Consider the following 24,346-nt stretch of genomic DNA (forward strand, 5'->3'; position numbering starts at 1 on the left):
TACGCTTCCCTTTCTCTGTTTGTATTACGTTCTGACAAATTATATTATCCGCAAGGAGACATTCCCATTCGATCGGAACAGAGACGCAAACACATGAGCTCCGCTGGAGCTCCGATTCGACAATGGCGCTCGCAAATCCATGTTCTCCAACCCTCCCTCAGCCCCGGGCAGTTCACTCTCCGCTTCCGCCGCCTCACTGCCTTCTCTTAACGGGCCACAGCCTGTTCCGGTCACGATGGCCTTGTTCGCCGATCAGGTTGCGCAAGGGCATGGATACTCTGTTTCCGGTTCCCGTGGGACTGTCGGTGAGAGTCAATTGCCTGACGAAATCCGTGGAGGAGAGTTCATGGAGCGAGTCGGAAACCCTAAGTGACGACGGCGACGGCAACGATGACGTCAAGGTTGAGCCTGTTGGTGATAGTAATAGCTCCTTTGAACAGCATTCTGGTTCGATCAGTTCGTCGAGGACCTCGTCAGGCTCTTCAACTGATACTCCTGTGCTCGGTATTCGTGAACCGGTTTATGAGGTTTGATTATTCTTTTTCTTTTTCGGTTTCCGCTACTTTCTCGTGATTGAATGCGTATTTGTTGCTAATTTCCGGAATTGTGATAGCGGATAATTTTTGTGATCCTCATTTGCTAGCCTTTGCTAATCATCGAGTACTTGTTTGCTAAGTGGTCTTGGGTATTATAATGAATGATAAATGGATCATTCACCTGATTCGGTCAGTGGCAGAGCTAGTATTTGGATTTTTGATTGAGTCAAGTTGGAGTCCCGTAGAAGTTAATTACTTTCTGATTGATGTGCTTGTGGGCTTTTCACTGGTATGATTGTTACACTTGCTTTAGTGTTGTTACGCACACACCACAAAGCTATAAAACAATAGAACACACACACACAGGCGACTAACCAAGTTAATTTAGGAAAAATGTAAGTATAAACCAGTTTCTTATCATCACGTTTCTAAATATTCATGCAATTTTTTCACTAAGAAAGTAAGAATGAAGGCTTGTCTTAACAAATTTGTGGCATAAACATTAAAGGACTCAACAAACTCACGGGAATGGAGGAGTAAACTTATAATGTAGGGTAATTTTCTATAAATAGAAAAGTTGTATAGAACTTTTTTGACCATAAGAAACATACTGCTATCACATTATTTTGGTAAAGAATTAATTATAAAAATTGTGAAAGAATAGCAGTTCGCATAATTTATTCAAGGGATGCCTTTGTCATCTAGCATGGTTATTATGTTACAAGCTCTTAACCAAAGAGTTGTTATTCGACTCTTGCAACCATGGAGGCTGCCTTCAGTGTGGGTCTCCTCTAATTTAATCCCCAATTAACATAGACCAAACAAAAATGTTCATGATTGAAACAATTTTCAAATTATTGAATTGAGTGGATGAAGGAAAGGATTTTATGGATGAATACAATAAAAAAGTGTCCCTAGTGCACAAGGCTACTCACTTTTTGAGGGTTAGGGAAGGGTAATTTTTGTATGTAGACTTACTCTTATTTTGTAAAGAAGTTGCTTTAGAATTGAACCCGTGACTTTCTAGTCACAAAGGAGCAACGGTACTGTTGCTACTAGGGCATAAATATGGACAAATTAAATAAAGGGAAAAAGTTACATTGCTATATCTATATATATATATATATATAAATTTAAACATATCAGTTTTTCCCCATAACCTAGGGAGCAAGTGTGGAAATACATGGAGATTAAAATTCTTGAAAATGAATCCTTTTCTTTAGCAGCCTTTCCTTTCCCCTCCACTCATAACTTATAAGAAGTATGTTCTACCATTCCAAACGCTTTTTGGGATAGAAAGAAACACACTGTGGAATTACCCTATGAATCAGGATTCACGGACAGAAATATTCCCACTAAGTCTAGACTCATCCAAATGTCTTCCGAATTAGTGGAATATTGTAAGAAAGAAATCAGTGATTTACTAGAGAAAAAATTAATCAGGAAATCAAAATCCCCTTGGTTTTGCTTTGCCTTCTATGTCAATAAGAATGCTAAGATAGAACCAGGAACCCCAAGATTAGTCATCAATTTCAAACCCCTTAATCAAGCCTTAAAATGGATCAGATACGCTATTCCAAATAAATCAGATTTATTAAAAAGACTTCATCAGGCAAAAATTTTCTCTAAATTTGACATGAAATCAGGTTTTTGGCAGATCCAAATATCGGAAAAGGATAAATATAAGACAGCATTTACAATTCCCTTTGGTCAATACGAATGGAATGTAATGCCCTTTGGTCTTAAAAATGCTCCATCAGAATTCCAGAACATTATGAATGATATTTTCACTCCGTATAGCCTATTCACCATCGTTTACATTGATGATGTCTTAGTCTTTAGTGAAAATATCTATCAGCATTGGAAGCATTTGAGAACTTTCATCCATATCATCAGGGAAAATGGATTAGTTGTATCAGCCCCAAAGGTCAAACTTTTCCAAACAGAAATCAGATTCTTAGGACACATCATCAGAAATGGGACCATAATTCCCATTCAAAGATCTCTGGAATTTGCTCAAAAATTTCCAGGCAAAATATCAGATAAACATCAGTTACAAAGGTTCTTAGGATCCCTCAATTACATATCAGATTTCTATCAGTACCTTAGACCCATCTGTAAACCACTATTTGACTGCCTGAAAACTAATCCACCTCCCTGGACAGATGCACACACACATGCAGTAAAACAAATCAAACAACATGTTCATCATCTTCCTCTCCTGGATATATGTCACCCATCAGCATTAAAAATTGTGGAAACAGATGCATCAGAATTAGGATATGGAGGCATCCTAAAGCAGTATTATGATCAGCATGATCACTTGGTTAGATATCACTCTGGTATTTGGAATCCCACTCAAGCAAAATATTATACTATTAAAAAAGAAATTTTATCCATTGTCCTATGCATTATGAAATTTCAGGATGATCTTTTAAATCAAAAGTTTTAACTCCGTATTGATTGTAAATCAGCAAAAGAAGTTTTACAAAAAGATGTCAAGAATCTTGCAGCTAAACAGATATTTTCCCGCTGGCAAGCTTATTAGCCATCTTTGATTTTGATATTGAATTCATCAAAGAAAATTCCAATTCCCTTCCTGATTTCTTGACCAGGGAATTCCTTCAGGGAAAACATCAGAATTAGCCCATCAACCTATGGCCCAGTTGTCATCAAGCCCAAAACCTGATCAGACCCAGGGTAATGGTCTGGCTAGTCCATAGCAAACAATTCGTGGTAAAGATAAATCAAATCCGTTGGATTGGCTGGAGGCTTTGCCAAAAAGCCTAGTAACCCGTAAAATGGTGGTCAGAAGATCCTTATGGGACAAGTATTTAATGCATGATCCATCAGTTGGTCCATATACCCTGTTCGTTCCTCCACCATATCAGTTCCTTGTAGAATATATCACTCCCAATCCTGGTTATGTCTATAAGGAGATCAACTTTCAGATTGATCCATTAGTCTATCAGAGGATGGAAGAAAGAAGGATTCAAATTATCCGGGAATTTTGTCCCAGCAACATTCCTCTGCCTTCGGATATTATTAATAATATTGCCATAAGGGTTTGCACTAATGAATCATTAGATCAGCTATCTTATGCTCTCATTCTCAAGGAAGAAGATGATTTGACTATACAGGTGTTTGACAAAATATATCGTTATTCTCCTTTTAAACAAAGAAGAGCAGCCAAAAGAACCAATCAGGCATCAACATCAACATCAACATCAACATCAACATCACATAAGCCCTAAATCAGAGATTTTCCACAACAAAATATTTTATCAGATCCATAGACTGTTCGATGCAGATCAGCTCGAATCATGTCAATTAGCCTTATAAACAGGAATCTTCAACTTTATCTATAACCTTATCAATTGCATGGAAAAATGGCATGCCAAGGACAAGCTAATATTTGCCTTTCAAGAAAAGTCAAGGAAGCTATCCATTCGCATAACATTCAAAGCCACTAGAAGACAAAGTTGAAGCCCTCATATAATTATTGGTTACTGTAGCGCTACTGTTCAGCACTGTACATTACTATATACTATTCATTATTCACAATATACTATTCACTATCACTAGTCACATTACTGTACAAATCAGCTTTATTTTATCACCGTTTGAGTCTTGTACAATATTCTGTTGTTTTTAACTCCTTCTGTCTATAAAAAGGGAGTGTCTGAGTCGTTTGAGGACACCGGTTCATACCCCCACACTCTCATCCATACTTCAACCCTCTTAGATCACTAGTATGCTCTGCAGTTGCCTCTTCTGAGGAACCTCTACATCAGAAAGTATCTAAGTCTCCCTTTCTTTTCCCTTTGTGTGGCCATGTCCAGCTCTGGCTTTAGAGTCTGTTATCAGTTTGCAAGAGTCTCTGTAATCAAAGCATGTTTGTGTAACCCTGTAAGTTTATATATAAAAGAGTATTTTAGTTAACTTACTTTCATGTTTGAACTTTATTTTCAGTATTTTCATATATATGTTCTACTTTAGAGAGGTTCTTTCTTGGTATCAGAGCCAAAGTGATACCGTATGGTTTGAGTAGGTTGTGTGGTTGCTGCTTCAGTTTGCATGTGTTGGGAGTAAAGTCGGAGTTGTGTTCGTGTTTCTTGAACCAAGGTCTTCGTATCTTTAAGACACTTTTGAACTTCTTGTTGTTTGTCGTCATATTGCATCCCTAGAACTGGAGGGAAACCACAACACACTCTAAGACTTACTCATACACTAGTCATACAGATTCACATGGCACTTTAAACCAGCCAATATCCACTCCTCAGTCGATCCTTGTACTCTAAATCAGAACGGATTATAGGAAAATCTGAACAATATTGGGAGAACAAAGAGTTAGGTAACCAAAGATTCCTTAGTATGGAAACTCATTAGACCTCTCACAAATCAACCTTTGATAGTGAGCCTTTTCCTTATCAGCTTGATCTAGAGAAATCCTTTCAAATAGATCTTCTATCTCTCAAAAAGGATTTCTTCAAAGAAGAAAATAGGATCTCCCGAGATTACTATGATAAACACTTTTCTCAAGAACAGATCAGTACCCATAGGGATCAGTAGCACCAAATCATGAAACTCCTCAGATTAAATATTCCATTCTTCACGTGGTTATCAAATCATGAGAAGTACAATTGGATTCTTTTATATAGAAACTTACAGAGTTACACAAACATGCTTCGATACTTTCTAATGTCAGTCTTGCAAGTTGATAACAAACTCTGAAGCCAGAGCTGGACACGGCCACACGAAGGGAAAAGAAAGGGAGACTTAGATACTTTCTGATGCAGAGGTTCCTTAGAAGAGGCAACTGCAGAGCATACTAGTGATCTAAGAGGGTTGAAGTATGGATGAGAGTGTGGGGGTATGGATCGGTGTCCCCAAACGACTCAGACACTCCCCTTTTATAGACAGAAGGGGTTACAAACGACATAATATTGTACAGGATTCAAATAGTGATAAAATAAAGCTGATTTGTACAGTGATGTGAATAGTGTATGGTGAATAATGTACAATGCCAAACAGTGCTTGAATAGTAACACTACAATAGCGCTGCAGTACCCAACAATTATATAAGGAATTCAATTTTGTCACATAGTGGCATGAATTGTCTTTGGAAAAGGCTGCAGAAGGAGGGCCTTATTATGACTTTTCTTTTGAAGATAGAAAAGCATTTGTCCTTGGTTCTGAAGCTTTCTCTACATAATTACATACATTTGATTTCTCTGGAAAGGGAAATTGAAAATTCTTGCAAGACTAACAAGGCTGTTGAGATAGCCTTTAATAAAGCATCTCTCAAGACTGATAAGGCTGTTGGGATAGCCTTTAATAAAGCTGATGCTGATAAGATCTGGGTCATAGCATCAAAACTTTTAAAATTTCGATCTGATTTTTTCTCATTTGATCCCGATGTGGTGTTTGGTATAAACGATTGATGTTGTCCTAATACTGATTCAACTTCTAAAGCAAATGATGGAGATATTTGACACAAATGCAATAAAGAAGGATGCTGATATATGTCTGATTTGTGTACTAAGGGGAGAGATTCTCTCCCTTAGCCTGGTTTGATATGGGTTTCGAGGATGTTTCTAAGGGAAACTGATCCCGATCTCGATTATCACTTTCCTAATGATCTGTGTTTTGAGACTGATTATTGAGATTACCTATTTTTGATAGGGTAATTAGATTTTGTTTTGGGTTAATTAGGTCAAACATATTGAGATTATTCTTTTTTGCATATTTTTTAAGTTTTATTTCTTCTTTTCTCCTGAGTCTTTTTCCTTCTATGTCAGTCTTATTGATTCTTGTTTCACAATTAGCTGATTGATGACCTTGTTGTCAACAGTAGAAGCAAGTTATTCTACCGAGTTTTTTAGGGTTTAATTTTTTAGTATTTTGATTATTTTCCTGTTGGTTATTTTGAGGTTGTTTTGGGGGTTTTTCTTCTTGATTTTTGTTTAGGGTATTGATACTTTTATTTGGGGCTCCCATATCTGATAGCTGGATTTCTATCCGTGAGAGTAGAATCTGATTTTTTATGCGATTTATGATCGCATCCTCTTCTTCAGGGGAGAGATATTCCACTATTTCATTGTTAGAAGGGAGATACTCATATTTTTGGAGGTTATTGACAATCTTTTCTGATACTTTGAGTTTAGTTAGTTGTTCTTCTATTTGTTGGAGAATTTTCTTTGTTGAAGTTGTGGGTGGTTTACTAGGTAGATTTTCGTCAGTTGTGAACCTGTAAGCACTGGTTATGGGAGTGAAGAATGATTCTCTTGGTTTAAGGGATTTTTCTGGTTTATTCCCTAGGTGGAGAAGGTATTCACTGATAAAGTTGTTTTGTTTGATTACTTTATCAATGTCATCCTTAAGTGCCACATAATCTTTGTTATTGGGTGAGGATATTTGTTTAAAGGGTGAAGCTAATACTCTAGTATTGGCTCCATGACCTTTAACCACAAGTTCTACAAGAGGTGGTTGGGTTGATTCTATTGTTTCTCCTGTAGAAAGCTTATAAGCGTCTAATTTTTTAAGAACTAATAGCTGGTTTTTAAGGATTGATAACTGGTTGTCCAGCATCTGAATATACTTTTCATGTTCTAACCACCTAAAAAAGGAGATATTAGTTTTGAGAAGTTTCATAGTCTGATGCCACTGATCCTTATGGGTTATGATTTTCTCTTGGGTATAGCACCTGTCATAGTGTTCATGGAAGTTTCTATTTTTTGTACTAAAGAAATCTTTTTTAAGAGACTGGATGTCTATCTCAAAAGGTTTCTCTAACACATTCAGATGATAAGCATTCTGCATATCACTATGGGTAGGTGACATACTTTGGTTATCTTTATAGATTGGTTGTGCCAATCCTTGATTCCTACTGATGTTACTGATGTGAGTCCTAGTAGTATGGAAAGACTTCCTACCACTAGTTTCTCCTGGGCAGTCATCAGAAGAATTCACTTCTTTTAGATAAACTGTCCTAGATCTAGGTATACTCTTAGACCTATTGAATCTGATGGTTATAGATCCAGATGAATCTTGGTTGATGAACTTGATATTTGAGTTTTGTGGAGGAGGATCCGGTTCAGTGACCTAGTCAAAGTTCCAGTTTTCAGGAAATCTAATCTCCTCGTGTCTAATGGGTCGTGGAGTAAACATGTTTACTCTCTGGTTTGCCTCATAACAGATGGTATGTCCCGATGGAACTGATGGGGACCTGTAACAAGGGTTTAATCCTGTAGTTAGGATTCTATAGATGATGGAGTACAGGATTGATCCTGAAAGAAACTCATAGTTATGAGTTTGGATGTTAAGGGTTAGGACCTTTAACATCCAAAGGTCCTGGTGTAATAATTATTTTCTGAAAAAGGTCCTAGTAGTCTTTATAAAAAGATGATGTAAAGGGTTTCCTAATGTATATGGAGTGGATGTAAAGAAGCATATACCATTATTACAATTATTTGACGCTATGACCCAGATCTTATTAGCATCAGCTTTATTAAAGGCTATCCCAACAGCTTTATAGTCTTGAGGGATGCTTTATTAAAGGCTATCTCAACAGCCTTGTCAGTTTTGTAGGAATTTTCAATTTCTCTTTGCAAAGAAATCAAGTGTATGCAATTATGAAGAGAAAGCTTCAGAACCAAGGACAAATGCTTTTCTATCTTCAAAAGAAAAGTCATAATAAGGCCCTCCGTCTGTAGCCTTTCCCAAAGACAATTCATGCCACTACGTGATGAAATTGAATTCCTTATGGCTTATATAATTGTTGGGTACTGTAGCGCTAATGTTCAAGCACTATTCACTATACACTATTTACCGTACACTATTCACAGTCACTATCCACATCACTATACAAATCAGCTTTATTTTATCACTGTTTGATTCCTGTACAATATTTTGTCGTTTATAACCCCTTCTGTCTATAAAAGGGGAGTGTCTGAAACGCTTGAGGACACCGGTCCATACCCCCACACTCTCATCCATACTTCTACCCTCTCAAATCACTAGTCTGCTTTGCAGTTGTCTCTTCTGAGGAATCTCTGCATCAGAAAGTATCTAAGTCTCCCTTTCTTTTCCCTTTGTGTGACCGTGTCCAGCTCTGGCTTCAGAGTCTGTTATCAGCTTGCAAGAGTCTCTGTAATCAAAGCATGTTTATGTAACTCTGTAAGTTTCTATATAAAAGAGTATTTTAGTTTACTTACTTCCGTGTTTGAACTTTATTTTCAGTATTTTCATATATACGTTCTACTTTAGAGAGGTTCTTGGTATCGGAGCCAAGGGGATACCGTATGGTTTGAGTAGGTTGTGTGGTTTTTGCTTTAGTTTGCATGTGTTGGGAATAAAGTTGGAGTTGTGTTCGTGTTTCTTAACCCAAGGTCTTCGCATCTATAAGGCACTTTTGAACTTCTTGTTGTTTGTTGTCATATTGAATCCCTAGAATTGGAGGGAAACCATAGCACACGTTGAGACTTACTCATACACTAGTCATACAGATTCGCATGGCACAATCTTTAAACTAGCCAATATCCACTCCTCAGTCCTTGCACTCTAAATCAGAACAGACTATAGGAAAATCTGAACAATATTGGGAGAACAAAGAGTTAGGTAACCAAAGACTCCTTAGTACGGAAACTCATCAGACCTCTCACAAATCAGCCTTTGATAGTGAGCCTCCTCCTTATCAGCTTGATCTAGAGAAATCCTTTGAAATAGATCTTCTATCTCTCAAAAAGGATTTCTTCAAAGAAGAAAATAGGATCTTCCGAGATTACTATTATAGACACTTTTCTCAAGAACATATCAGTGCCCATAGGGATTAGTGGCACCAAATCATGAAACTCCTCAGATTAAATATTCCATTCTTCACGTGGTTATCAAATCATGAGAAGTACAATTGAATTCTTGAAGCCCATGAACTATCCCTAGAAAGATCAAAAGCTCATGAATTGTTCTTGAAAAAACCAGTTCAACCTATAGGGTATGCCCTATAAGCAAATGGTGTCATAAATATGAACAAATGATGATTGAATAATAAAAATAAATAAAATATAACATGATTCAAGAAATAGAAGCAACAATAGTTTTTTATTAATGAAAATTAAAAGGGCTAATCATGAAAATAATCCAATCATTTTCGCGAATATGCAATTTTATCCAACCCTTTCAATTTTGGCAATTAGGTCCAAATTGGCTCGTTTGGGTGCAAGTTTATTCAACATGTAAAATTGATTTAGAGGGAGTGTGTTCATTCTGATTTGACATGCCAGGTGTCATATAATAATAATATTCGTGGGATCCACAAGTACACATAAGTACAAAAAAAGAAATGTAACTTGTTGCACATAATCTTTTTTTTTTTTTTTCCCTTTTTACAGGTTATATTTTTTATTTTTTTCCCTTTTTTTGCTTATGTGTATATGTGGGTCTTATAAAATATTATTATTATTATGTCGCCTAGTATGCCAAGTCAACATGAACACACTACCTCTAAATCGATTTTACATGTTGGATAAAATTGCACCAAATTGAACCAATTTAGACCTCTTTGCCAAAATTGAAAGGATTAGATAAAATTCCAAATTCACGAAGGATTGGATTATTTTCATGATTAGCCCAAATTAAAATTATATTTTTGTCACTAATAATAATTTTAAAGTCTGGGTAATCTTGATGTTCTAGCATTTCTATAGGCTTTGACCTTTTGATAAAACCAATTCCTATACATACAGAAGTACCAGGTCCAAATCCCACTAGGTGGGGTCGAGTATGTGAATTCTAGCTTGTCAACTATCCTTATCCAACACCATATGCTCTATGAAATCATTATATCCCATGTCATGTTCAAGAGTTATGTATCATGTTTTCTTTGGTCCCTTTCTATCTATTTGGTACAAACATTTTCCCCCCATTCTATCAACCCTCCTCATATGTGCATTTATTGGTCTTTGTCTTACATGTTCAAATCATTGTAAATGTCTCTCAAGCATTTATGTTCAATAAAGTCACTTTAATCTTATTACAAAACAAATACCTTATTTTTAATTTGATCTGCTCCTCTATGACCTTATATCCCTTATAAAATCTCAACTCAATTATGCTCATATTTTGCACATGTTGGCATTTAATTGTATACCCACCACACCAATATTTTGTACCTTACAACAGTGTTGATATTATAGTATTTAGTTCAGTAAACTAAAAGAAAAGTTCTGTCAAACTATAAGACCATCTTTTTTGTATGACAAAATGTTGGGCAATTAAATGTCAGCATGTGCGAAATATAAGTACTTATAATTTTCCAATTTGGTATTCTATACCGCACTTAAATATCTTAAGAAGGCCAGTCTCTATGGTGTAAGAAATTAGCTCTCGTGAAATATATTTTAAAAGTTAAACATGAAGAAGTGATTCAAGTTAGGTTGTAACCATATATGTGCTTCAAAAGAAAAGGAGTTAGAGACAACCATTCTTGGAGACATAAAGCATCATGGAGCTTATTGGAGCTGATTGCAGTAGTTTGCTGCATGCTTTTATGTGTGATGTCACAAGTGAGAGAATAGTAGTTGGTGACAATGGTTATGAACCAATTCAAATGATGTGGTTTCCTTTTAAACCTTCAAATTTTGAACATTTCTTTTCCATTTTCCCATTCCTCTCATTTTCTTCCCCAAAATGTTTTCTTAGTGGTTCATTCTTACATCGAGTATTGTTTCTATAAAGGTGGTTGAAGTGAAGAGCCATGGAATGGTATCTACTAGGAAAATAAATAGACGACACTTATTGAAGTCAGGTGGTGAGTATTCTTTTTTCTCTTTTTTTTTTGGTGGGGGGGGGGGGGGGGGGGGTGTTGGAAATTGCATATTCCCTTTTCCTTTGCTTTTATGTTAATGTTCTGTTGATATTATCCATATAATTTTTTCATGATATTTGTAACAGAATTTCTCCTTGATTGCGAGAAACTTATACCTATGCTCATTTGAGACAACTTTGCATAAAATTCATTAAGCTGTACAAAATTGACTCTCTCTCTCTCTATCTAACTAGTTCTTGCTAAATGCATCAAAATTAGGCCTTCGTCCTCGAGATATCCGGAGTGTTGATCCATCGTTATGGTTGACAAATTCCATGCCCTCATTACTGGTAATGCATCAATCTATGCTTGGTTGTATGTATTGCACATTCTCTAATTATTTGGTCCAAATGACCTCAACATAGCCCAAACTTGTACCTGAATATTTTTTTGATTAATTGCCACATTTTTTTATTGATGGAGACCTCAATGAAGCATACAAATTTGTTTAAACTTTACTTGACATGTATGTGTAACTCATGCATTCAATGAGATGTTTTTGAAACTCTGTGCTGAAATAGTGTAAACTTAAAACCCAACCAAACTGTTTACAGCGGCCAGAGCTTTTCATTCTCTCTAAATTCATGGCAAAATCATGCTAGTTAGTAGTATTTTTGGTTTTTGAATTCTGTTATGTATAAAAAACCATAGACTTCTAGTTTGGAATCTTTCAACCATAGGAAGATTTTAAATTTTAATAAGTCCCTGTTGATATAACCTGACTTATTTGGTTGGCATTTATTATTTTTGTCATTGTAGGGAATTTGGTCATAGGTATTTATTATCAGCTTCAATAAAATATCAAAAGGACCACCCATCAATTTAAGCCAAACTTAATGTAATAAACAATGGTTTTCTGATTTCTGTTTCAGGTTCGTGAGCATGCTATCCTATTGAATTTGGGTTCCCTACGTGCTATAGTGATGCAAGAGTGTGTCTTCATATTCAACTACAACCGGTAATTTTAGCTACTAGAATCGTGAAAATGGCCAGCATTTTGGGTTTTCCATCATTCATTGATAACTCAATAGTTCTCATTCTAATTGGTTGCATTTGTTCAATATCTTCAGTAAAGGAGGGAAAGCTTTTATAGATGCATTGTTGCCTCGGTTAAATCCAAAAAATATGAATGGAGGGCCATCCATGCCATTTGTGCTTGAGGTTAGTTCAGTGCTGAGAATTTCTTTAAAATGCCCTCTTTAGGTACCTAGGCATTTCTTCTTACATATAGTTTAAAATTGTTAGTTCTGGTTGCTTGCATCCTGTGCACTAGATTTTTTGTAGAGCATAATCTCATTTTGAGTGTACGAAGCATGTCCTTGGTTTCCAACTTGGGTAAGAAAAATATCATCATTAGCTAGCATTTTCCATCCCATAGTCAAACCTTTCCTCATAACATTCTTCATTTGTTCTTTGAATTCTTCCTGATTATTTATGTTTATGGTATTTATTTAAATATAACTAAAGCTGGAAATGACTCCATACTCATAGTTGCTCATTGAAATTGATCTTGAATAAATAGTAGTTACTCATTGCTCACCATGCGTTTGTTATGCTTGTTTCTGGATAGTGATGTCGAGCTCCTTTTTATCAACTGTATAGCTTAATCTCATTCTTAGTGCTTGTTGTTAAATCAATCACACTACATAATTTGAATATCATTATTAACTTACAACATATTGGAGTAATCAGTAATGCCCTAAAATAATGTTATATCTCATGCCAATATTGTTGTTTGTCTAGTTGGAGTCTGTGTGCACGTCAATGTGTCATAAAGGTATGGCTATAGGTTCTACTTAAGGTAATAAACTGAATTTATGCTAGAATTTGAAGTTGAATATGCCATTGAAACATTTTATTATACGGACTCTTCAGGTTGTGGAAGCAGCCTTACATTCACGTATACAGCGACTGGAGCATAGACTAATGGATTTAGAACCACATGTAAGTATGACAGTGAGTACAATTTATTTTCTTGATATACTTTCTCTGGTAAATTTTATTTATGACCTTGGTATAGACCCTGCAGATTATTTGGAGAAAAAGGGGCAATTTATGATTTATTGCTGCAAGTTATGGTGCCTCTTAAAATATTTTTAAAGATTCCTTTAATATATGTTGGCCATTAAATGTGCTGTAGCTTTAGGAAAATGCCTCAAACATATGATAGTATGAAGCTTATTATTTCTTTCCCCTTAAGAAAAAATTCAGTTACTTCTCTTCAATGTTTATTTTCTCTTCATTAGTTACCTAAGCATACGCATGCATTTAGAAGCAAAACCATGCATGTTCCTCCTACGGCTTGGGTCACACAGGAATGAAAGATATGATATGGTATACAACAACATCATATAAAGCCTAAATCCCCCTAGGTGCAGTTCACTAATGACACGGCATCATATATCGTGTTTTAGTTATGGTGTAGTGTCAACTTTATAAAAAAAAAAAAAAAAATCAAGGATACAAGACGGAAACAAAAATAAATAAATCAAGGATAAGAGACAGAGATAGAGACATGTAAAGGGCATCCCTAGAGATAAGGCTCCCCATGACCTATCATGGAGGAGCAACCTTACTGTGACTATTAGAGAAAATATATAAGCAAATAAATTGGAAAAATTAGCAAGAATTCAATTAAAATACCCGAAGTAAACCTATTTCACAAATCAGATACCATTATACTTCAAATATAAGAATACAAATAATTCATTTGTTAGTTAATTATATGTAAAAAATTAGACAAATTCCTAATCAATTCAAATTGCATCAAAAAGCACAAAAAAGAAGTAAAAATTCCAACTTTCAACAAGTGTTATTGTTATTAGTTAATCCAAGTGTTAGTCTGACACATAAATGTATTCAATGTGTTGTCACCGTTGGACAATGCCACATGATGTGCACGCCAAATCTTGTAGCATGCCCATTGAGCAAGTGTCTTAAATAGCTATCATATGGATACAAGATCTATTTTGAATACTTGGTGCTTCATAGAGGGTTGATCTGTGAAAACTGACATTCTGCTATGTCCTTCAGGTTCAAGGTTTGCTTGAGGTTTTACCTAACCGACTAACTGCTGACATATTGGAGCAACTTCGAATTAGCAAACAGACCTTGGTATTAGATAACTATGCTTTTATTATAAACCATGTAATATATCCTGTTGATGACTTTAGAAACTGTTAATTTTTTATTACTTCATGGAAGGTTGAGTTGGGTTCAAGGGCAGGTGCTCTCAAACAAATGTTGCTTGATATTCTTGAGGACCCCCATGAAATCCGCCGAATCTGTATTATGGGAAGAAACTGCACTCTTAAGAAAGGAAGTGATGACATGGAATGCTCTGTACCACTAGAAAAACAGATTGCTGAAGGTGAATATTGGCATATTTCTTTGCTTTTGCTCCATGGTCACTTGAATTTAAGATGAGGGCAGATGTTCTAAGGATTATTGTTTGATGTGGATTTTTATTTGCAGAAGAGGAGGAAGAAATTGAAATGCTTCTGGAGAACTATCTTCAAAGGTTATTTGTTTTAAGCTACATCCAAAAGCAGATATGCTGCCAAGTGATTCATCTAAGAATCAAATGTTTTTTTCCTTGCCTTTTTCATTTTCCTAATAAATAGGGTAGAGCACATCTAAAGCAATAATATGTATAGTTCAGAATGTGCATGCAGAGTCATTGTGTTGATAGTTCATTAACATAGATAGATAAGAGAAACCAATGGTTTGGAAACAATCCTGCAAATCCTCTTTAACAATAGAAATGGATCCTTCACGCATCTTAAGAATAATAACACAATTAAGTGGTTTATCTTTTACTTGTAAATAACTGAAGGTGGACCTTAAATCTTAGTCCTTGTTCTTGACATGTATATAAAGCAAGCCATTTTAATGGAGGGTACCCTCATGGACCGACCTATCATTTAAAAAACCCTGTATCTATTGATATGGGGAGATTATGGTGCGTGCCTAAATACTTTTTAAGTTTTTCTCCTCTTGATTCTAATGTTTTAATCCCAAATGTATTAATACTTATTAAGATAAATAAACACTATATTAAGAAGTGCTTTATACCTCTACCTCAATTAAACTAAATAAACATAGATCTTTAAAGAAACTTCTATAATAGGGTTTTTATTTCTTTCTACCTTAATAGAGTATCTTACACCCATCAGTCTTTGAAAGTAGACTGCTTTCCTGCTGCTCCAAAGTAAGCTTAGTTGTTTCTTTGACTACAGATGTGAATCTTGTCATGGTCAAGCAGAAAGGCTTCTTGATTCTGCAAAAGAAATGGAAGACTCTATTGCTGTCAACTTAAGGTTAGTAGTAAGTCCATATCTATACCTTCCAAAAGAAAAGTCTCTGTTTGTAATTTTTTATTTACATCCAAATTAATCTGATGTGTGAACTTAAACCTTCGTTGGCTGAAAATGAATGCTATCACACCAACCTAATTACCCGTTTGGTAGAAGGATTCAGACGTGATGTTACAATCTGACATGGTAATACCATGTTTGGAATCTCACTTGATGTGGGATAAACTAATCCAAGAACAATTTTATCCCACTGAAATGGGATCATTTTATACCATCACCCCACAAGTGGGATTAAGTTTTTGCACTGTTTGGACGATTTTGCCCTTGCAAATCAGCCACTGCCCACCTTCCTCTGCCACTGCCACCATCACCACCACTGTCCACAAACATCATCTCTCTTCTTTGTCTTCTTCTTTGTCTTCAAGTTCTTCCAGATCTGATTGATCGCAATTTCCAGAATTTTCAGATCTACTTCTTCTTTTCCAGATCTGATCTTCTTCTCAATTTCCAGATTTGATTTTTTGATTCCCATATGTCTTCTTCTTCTTCTTGATTTTGATTTTCCAGATTTTCCAAATTTTTGATTTTCCAGATGCTTTGTTTGATATCCTATCCTTCCAGTGCTAATAATTAGTGCATAATTGTCGATGTGGTCCTTAATTGGGGAAGTGTAAAACTCACAGTTTTAAGTCTTTTTGTTTCTCAGTTGCATTTGGCTTTTGAGCCATCCAATTTCGATCAGCAACTGTTGCAAAGATGGATGTTATTAGGTGAAGAGCATCATCCTTCTAAGTTTTGGCTCAGGAGTCATTTGGATGCAGCTCAACTTTGTTGAAAAATCAATGATGTAAAAAAAAAACTTTGTTGAAAAATCTAAATAAACCTTCTCAGCTTCAAATCTTGGTCTTCTAATTTCAGAAAAAATTGTCCCACCAAGTTACATATCCAAAAAAAATAATTAGTGTATATTATTTTGAAGATCAAATCTGCTATTAGATTAGACTAGATTATATCATAGGGAAAATAGGCAATGCAGTAATTTGACAAATAACAGTAAGTAATATCTCGTTCACAACTTGACATGCCAAGCATGGGATAAGTACTACTCTAGGTTATACACCTTCTTTACCAAACATGGGGCGGCATAATTTATTCTGACCACTATTTTATCCCAACTTTAACTTTATCCTGTCACTATTTAATCTGGATACCAAATAGGCCATAAGAAAAAATGAGAATGAAAACTAAGATAAGTTGGAGAAAGGTGCATGAGGGGACTAGGAGTTTCCATAGGTGATCTAGACTCTTTTTTGGTTCCATTTTTGGTGTCCCTAGCATGGTATATTCCAGCTTGTGTCCTCTTTGGTTAAGTTGATTGGGCATGACCACAGTGGGTGAACACTGAAAGCAACTCTGTTAAGGTTGTTTACAATGATTTCTGATTTGTTGGTATTAGTTAACCATATTTTAGTTTAACGAATTTGGCCATTAGACACTATATCTACGATCACCATTTCCAGTTGGCCCCAAAACTTGAACTTCTAGACTGATTAGGCTTCAAGTTATGGAATCATCATCACATGAAGTAAGATCCAGTCTTTACATGTTAAGAGACAGATAGTATAAATTGAACAGGATGCTATAACATAAAATGCAAACCATGAAGCTGTATAATGCCAACATTATTATCTTGAAGTTTAAGCCATTAGGAAATGAACCCAACATTGTGTATATGACCTATTCAATACTATACATAAACCCAACGTTGTGAATGCAACATGAACTGTCTCAAATGCTTAAGCTATCCAATTGTGATGTTACAATGCAAAATGTTAAATCGTTTTTGCTGGATTTAGTTTTTTTTTTTTATGCTAATAAAGTCTATATGTAAACTATTAAATGGTAATCCTGTCTATTTTACTTGGGAATCTCCAAACTAGTCTTATTATTTGCAACTTGGCTGGATGTACATTAGGCACATCAATGACTTTGTTTTTGGTATTTTGATGTTTATTTCCTTCTCTGATTAGCTCTCGGAGGCTTGAGGTAAGCAGAGTGGAATTGCTTCTTCAAGTTGGGGCATTTTGTGTTGCTGTTGGTGCTTTGGTTGCAGGTATTTTCTTTACTGGATAGCAGCTCTCAAATTCTGTAGTCCTAATTTCTTTCTATATTCTTAAATGTATAGTGATCTGTAATTTTCTCTCTTTTGCTTGTGATTTGTCATATCTATAAATCATTTTAATTCTTGTCAAACATCATGTCTAACCTGGGCAAGAATGTCAGTTGGAGATAAAAATGGCTACAGGATCCCTGCACAATAATGCATCTGTGTCTATCTTGAGAAAGTTGAGGTTCCATGACAAAGAGCTCTAGACTCAGAATTTCAAGACCCAAAATCTGTGAGCCTATCTTCTGTACTTTTGACTTGATAGCTCAGATTTGGCAATATGTTGCACATCTTTGAAACATTTATCTGATTCAACCTTGGGCACTGTGCAAATCCATTACTGTAGTACCAATGTTAAACTAAAATTTTGAGGAGTCAACAAAATGTGGTGAATACCCATGTTCGTTACTTCATACTTATAGTGGTCAAACACATGTTATAAAGGCAAGAAACTCCTCAATAACTTAGTTATGCAGCCTACTTATATGCCAAAACCTTTACCATACTTGATCTGCATGTCAATTATTATAGACACCAGAAGTCACTGCGTTCCGTTTAATTTACCCCCCTAGGCTCGAGTTCCTTTCAACTTTTTGTTGAAAAAAATTATTTAATTGTATGATATCTGTTAGAGGATCCCGAGATCCATATCTCCATATTTCCATGTTCCTTTTCTAGGAGATCCCATCTCTATCTTGACTGCATCTTGCAGGTTGTATTCTAGGTTGTATGTGTTTCCTAATTTCTATAGGCTATGATTAGGCAATTGCCTAATTTAGAGATTAGTTTCTATTTTTCTCTTGATTGACCAACTGTATATAATTGGGTAATTCTACCTTAAGAGAAATCAATTGGTTTTACTGGTTACTCTTGACATGGTGTCAAAGCCCTACGTCCATATTCTTGGGATCGGGCACTGCCTTCAACCCTTTTTTGGTCGTAGCCAGTTTTGGCATTCAATCCAACTTTAGTAGCATCCTTAAACCCTAGAACCATGACAAACACAATCGAATCCAATAGTACAACAGAGGTAAAAGCAATGGCACAACTTCAGGTGGAGAGCTGTAGAACATTTAGGCGGCATATAGGCTGAATGGAAGGGAACTATTTGAAGTGGTCTCAATTAATCCGTATGTTTCCGAAAGGCAAAGGGAAGCTAAGTCATCTACTTGGAATCGAGCCTAAGAAGGATGATCCTACATATGCAGCTTGGGACGAGGAAGATTTGTTGGTCATGACTTGGCTCTGGAACTCCATGTTGCCAGATATCAACAGCATGGTTAAGTTCCTAAACACTACCAAGTAGATTTGGGATGTAGTTAAACTCACGTACTCCAAAGCCCATAATGTTAGGATTAGGAGCTCTTTTAACAACTCAAACAATGTTTCTAAATGCCAATTCTCTCAACTCCTTGCCTGTAATCAATCCAAAATAACAGAAAATTAAATGCAATCAAATCAAAATAGAAATAAGAAACAAGAAAGATAAATGCAAACCACAGAAGCCAATTTTATCTTGGTTTGAACTGGTTTACACCAGTTCTACATCCAGCAGTTAAACACCCCCTCGAGCAGCTTTCTTTATTCAGTATGAATGATCAGTACACAATAGAAATCCCTTCCTTCTATTTCCTGAGTACAATAAGACTTCGCCCCCTAAGATTGCAAAGCTATCTCTCTAGCGAACAATACTTGTTACAAACAAAAATGAGAACTCTCTCTCTCTCTCTGCTACCCCTTGCCCTCTATTTATAGCAGTGGGCGGATATCCCAATGAAGACTATTACATATTTATAATTTAACCCCCCAACTATAACTAATTACATGATTGAGAAATAAACTTCTATTTAATACTTCATTGGCCCTCAAAATTCACTGTCTTCACTTATCTTCTTATTCTATACTCAAGACAACTTTTAACACATAATGATGCTCAAATTTATGAGATCAAGACAAAAGTGACAGCTACCAAGCAAGGATTTCGGTCAATCATTGAATACGCCAATCTCTTGCAAACATTGTGGCAAGAGTTGAACCATATTAATGCATTTAGATGAAATGCATTGATGATGCAACCATACAAAAACGGTTCATTGAGAAAGAAAGAATTTATGACTTCCTTGCTGGCCTAAATCTGGAGTTTGATGCAGTTAGAGTTTAGATCTTCTTTGGGAAGGAAGATCTGCCCTCTCTAAATGAGATGATTGCAATTTTGCGTGCTGAGGAAGGACAAAGGGGAGTGAGGCTTGAGACTTCCTCTACAGAGAGTTCAACTCTTATAACTGTGAAGAGTCCTGGCTTGGACAAACAACCTAGAGAGGATATGAAGCCACATGATTCATCAAAAAGGAAAAGCAAGGACTCCTTATGGTGCAACTATTGCAAGAAGCCTCATCATACCATAGAGAAATGTTGGAAGCTTTGTGGTAAGCCTTTCAAGAATGGACAACAAAGAGGATGAGGCAAGTTTATGTGGCCAATAGCCAACAACCTATTGAAGGAAAATAAAAAAATAAATAAAATTTTGATACTGTAGTAGTTTAATATACATAGACATTAGAAGAATCTATAAAAATATTGATTTTCTCAAGATCACGAACAAGATCCAAGAATAAGATTAAGATTAGTTGATGGAACAAAAGGGATAGATCTAACTGAGGATCAACTGGTAACAACAGAGGCAACCACTTGTTCCTCGAATACTTATTTCATTAAAAAAATATATCTATCTGATTGATAGGTTATAAGTTGATAAATTATAAAAGGACAATTCATAGTTTAGATGCTTAGGCTTAGTACGAATAAGAAGGAATAATCGAATTGAGTTCATGGATTTACCTCGGTCAGGTTATATACCAATAAAGTAAAGGATTTTTATCTTCGAAACCTATTAGAAGGGGCAGTGTGCGAGAAATCATACATAAATGATCGAATCTTTAGACACCCTAGAAATGCTATGAGGTGTTTGAAAATGGTCGAAATAGTTGAATACTCCAAGAACAGGCAAGTCTAGTGGAGCTCAATGGGGAAGAGATTAAAAAACTAAGAAGTCTATTGGGGTCATTGGAGAAGAAACCTGGGACAAGTAATTGCACTATGGCGTTTACAGGTGTATCTTCCTCTTCTCATGCCTTTCTTGCTTTGGATATAACCCTTCCAAATACTTGGATACTTGATTCAGGAGTCACAGGTCATATGACTTGTTCCTCCCACAGATTTATATCATATACACCATGTCCTAGCACAAGAAAAATAACTATGGCTCGATCAATAACAATTGTGGTCGATCAAGGAGATGTCCTCATAAACTATCATCTCCCCCTTAAAAATGTTTTCCATGTTCCTAAGCTTTCCACTAACCTCGTGTCAATTCAAAAACTTACCACATATTCCAATTGTAATGTCATTTTTCATCCACCTTCTATGAATTTCAAAAACATGGCACGAAGAAGGCATGCTAGAGAGAGATATGGGCTTTACTATCTTCAAGATCTTAGTGGATTGTTAATAAAGGGAGAGTTTCCCCTCTATCATTAAGAGTTGAGTCCTCCAAGTCCAATAAAGATAAGCTGTGGCTTCATCACTTTCGTCTTTATAATCCTTCTTTTAGGGTTCTTAAATTGATGTTTCCTTTATTGTTTAAAGGATTTGATGTTGAGGATTTCCATTGTGATGTGTTTGAGCTTGCAAAACATAAGAGAGTTTCATTCCCTATCACTAATAAAAGAAGTTCCCTTCCATTTACAATTATTCATAGTGATATATGGGGTCCCTTAACTGTTCCTAATGTTTCTGAAGCTCAATGGTTTGTCTCCTTTGTTGATGACTACACGTGTGATTTGGTTACACCTTTTGAAAACCAAATCTAAGGTTTGCACCATTTTTCTAATCTTTTACAATATGGTTAAGACTCAATTCGATGTTAAAATAAAAAGATTTCGTTCTGATAATGCCAAAGACTATTTCAATCAGTCTTTGTCATCCTTCTTTCACGAAAAGGGCATAATTCATGAATTTTCTCGTGTCCATACTCCTTTGCAAAATGGGGTGGTTGAGAGATCTAGCTATTACAAAAGCTCTCCTATTTCACAAGTGATACAATAACAAAAATGACTCAAAACAATACTGGGGAGAAGTAGTCTTGATAGCCACTCACCTTATCAACTGGTTACCCTCAAGGAGTCTTGATTCCCATAGTCCAATCCTCCAGCTCCTCACCAAATTCTTTCTCAGGTTCAGTGCCTTCAATGGTCTTACCCCCAAAGTTTTTGGTTGCCTATCTTTTGTCCATATACACACTCCACATAGGGGAAAACTTGATCCCCCTGCCTTCAAATGTATCTTTGTTGGGTTTTCTTCCACCCAAAAGGGATATAAGTGTTATCATCCACCTATTAAGAAGTTTCTTGTCTCAGTTGATGTCTCATTTGTGGAAGATGATTCCTATTTTGATATTCCTTATGTTCAAGGGGAGAGTTCTTTCTTGGAAGACGAGGACAAAGATCTCTTTCTTTTTAACTTTCCTTCTTCTTCGACTCCTTTAGTTTCTAACCCACAAGACTCATAGGACATGATATAGGGGGAGTAACCACCAACTTCATCTTGTCCACTACAGGTGTATTTAAGAAGGAAAATAGCAGCTCCTCTACCTATGTAGGCTAATTTGAACCGGGTTCTGGTCCTAATATTACCATGGTAACTACCATTCCCACTCCTGGAATTGAACCTATAACTGACCCTGATCCAAATGACCTAGATCTTCCTATTGCTGTAAAAAAGGGAACAAGAGCTTGTACCAAACACCCACTACACTTGTTTATGTCCTATACAAACCTGTCTCCTAAACACAGACTTTTCTCACTAGCCTAAACACAATTCCCATACCTAAGACCTTTTCCGAAGCAATAAGCAATGAAAACTGGAGAAATGCCATGGAGGTAGAGATGGCAGCACTAGAAAAGAATCAAACATGAGAGTTGGTGAAATTACCAAATAGGAAGAATCCAGTAGGATGCAAATGGGTGTTCACAGTGAAATATAGATCAGATGGGTCATTAGAAAGGTACAAAGCAATATTAGTTGCTAAGAGATATACACAAACATATGGAGTAGATTATCTTGAGACATTTGCTCCAATGGCTAAAATGAACATTGTAAGAGTGCTATTAACTTTGGCTGCCAACCTAGGCTGCAAATGGCAACAGTTTAACGTCAAGAATGCATTCTTACATGGTGACCTAGAGGAGGAGATCTTTATGGAAGTACCACTTAGGTGTAGATCAAAGAGATGTAGTATGCAGGTTGAAAAAGGCCCTATATGGACTAAAATAGTCACCAAGAGCATGGTTTGGACAATTCACCAAAGTCATGCTTGTTATGGGATACAAGTAGAGCCGGGGTGATCACACCCTGTTTGTACATCACTCAACCACAGGGGGAGTAATTGCATTGCTTGTATATGTGGATGATATATAATAACTGGTGATGATATGGAAGGAATGGAAACCTTAAGAAGTTGCTTGGTCAAAGAATTTGAGATTAAGGAGCTAGGCGTAATGAAATATTTTTTAGGTATCCAGGTTGCTCACTCTAAGGAGGGAATCTTTATATCTAAATAGAAATACATCCTTGACTTATTGACCGAAATTGGTAAGCTAGGAAATAAAGCTATTGATACACCCATAGAACCTAATCACCGGTTAGGAGATGTCTCGGAAGATGGTGCAGTGGATAAAGGTTCCTACCAAAGGTTAGTGGGAAGGCTTATTTATCTCTCACATACACGCCAGACATTGAGTGTGGTTAGCCAGTTCATGCATAATTCTAAGGAAATTCATCTAAAAACAGTGTATAACATTGATCTGTCTCTTGAGGCCTATACTGATGCTGACTATGCAGGATCAATTGTAAAAAAAGAAGATTAACATCGGGGTATTGGCATATTGCACATTTCTAGGAGGTAATCATGTGACTTAGAGAAGTAAGAAACAAAGTGTTGTGGCCCGGTTAAGTGCCGAAGCAACTCTAGGAATATGTGAATTACTATGGATCAAGATACTCTTGGAAGACCTAAAACTCAAGTGGAAAGAACCTATGAGACTCTACTGTGATAATAAGTTAGCTAATAGCTTATAATTCGGTACACCATGACCGGACAAAGCATGTTGAAGTGGATAGACACTTTATAAAGGAGAAACTAGATAGTGGCTTGATTTGCACCTCATTTGTGCCTATCGGTGATCAACTTGCAAATATTCTTACAAAGGGACTTTCCAACCTTGTGTGTCAAAGATTATTGAGCAAGATTGGAATACAAGACATTCACTCACAATCTTGAGGGGAAGTGTTAAGAGGATCCCGAGATCCATATCTCCATATTTCCGTATTCCTTTTCTAGGAGATCCTATCTCTATCTTGACTGCATCTTACAGGCTGTATTCTAGGTTGTATGTGTTTCTTAATT

General features: G+C 36.1%; 1 protein-coding gene across 7 annotated transcripts in view; it reads left to right on the top strand.

Annotated features, from left to right (window-relative positions):
- LOC127796759 (magnesium transporter MRS2-11, chloroplastic) overlaps positions 1-24,346 on the top strand; it is a 54,060-nt gene continuing 29,714 nt past the window's right edge. For 2 of the 7 annotated variants that reach the window (XR_008022080.1, XM_052329129.1), the window contains exons 1-11: positions 5-527; positions 11,271-11,343; positions 11,620-11,690; positions 12,273-12,358; positions 12,471-12,561; positions 13,276-13,344; positions 14,434-14,514; positions 14,605-14,770; positions 14,875-14,920; positions 15,639-15,719; positions 17,747-17,829. Coding sequence is in view for 2 of the 7 variants with exons in the window: in XM_052329129.1 (XP_052185089.1) it covers positions 123-527; positions 11,271-11,343; positions 11,620-11,690; positions 12,273-12,358; positions 12,471-12,561; positions 13,276-13,344; positions 14,434-14,514; positions 14,605-14,770; positions 14,875-14,920; positions 15,639-15,719; positions 17,747-17,829 (1,252 nt within the window). In the remaining 5 variants the exon portion in view is untranslated. Of the gene's footprint in view, positions 528-11,270; positions 11,344-11,619; positions 11,691-12,272; positions 12,359-12,470; positions 12,562-13,275; positions 13,345-14,433; positions 14,515-14,604; positions 14,771-14,874; positions 14,921-15,638; positions 15,720-17,746; positions 17,830-17,991; positions 18,116-24,346 lie in introns of all 7 variants that reach the window. The other 5 variants (XR_008022081.1, XR_008022082.1, XM_052329127.1 and 2 more) reach the window with 5 other exon arrangements.

This window comes from Diospyros lotus, chromosome 3 (genome assembly GCF_014633365.1).
Source record: "Diospyros lotus cultivar Yz01 chromosome 3, ASM1463336v1, whole genome shotgun sequence".
NCBI lineage: Eukaryota > Viridiplantae > Streptophyta > Magnoliopsida > Ericales > Ebenaceae > Diospyros > Diospyros lotus.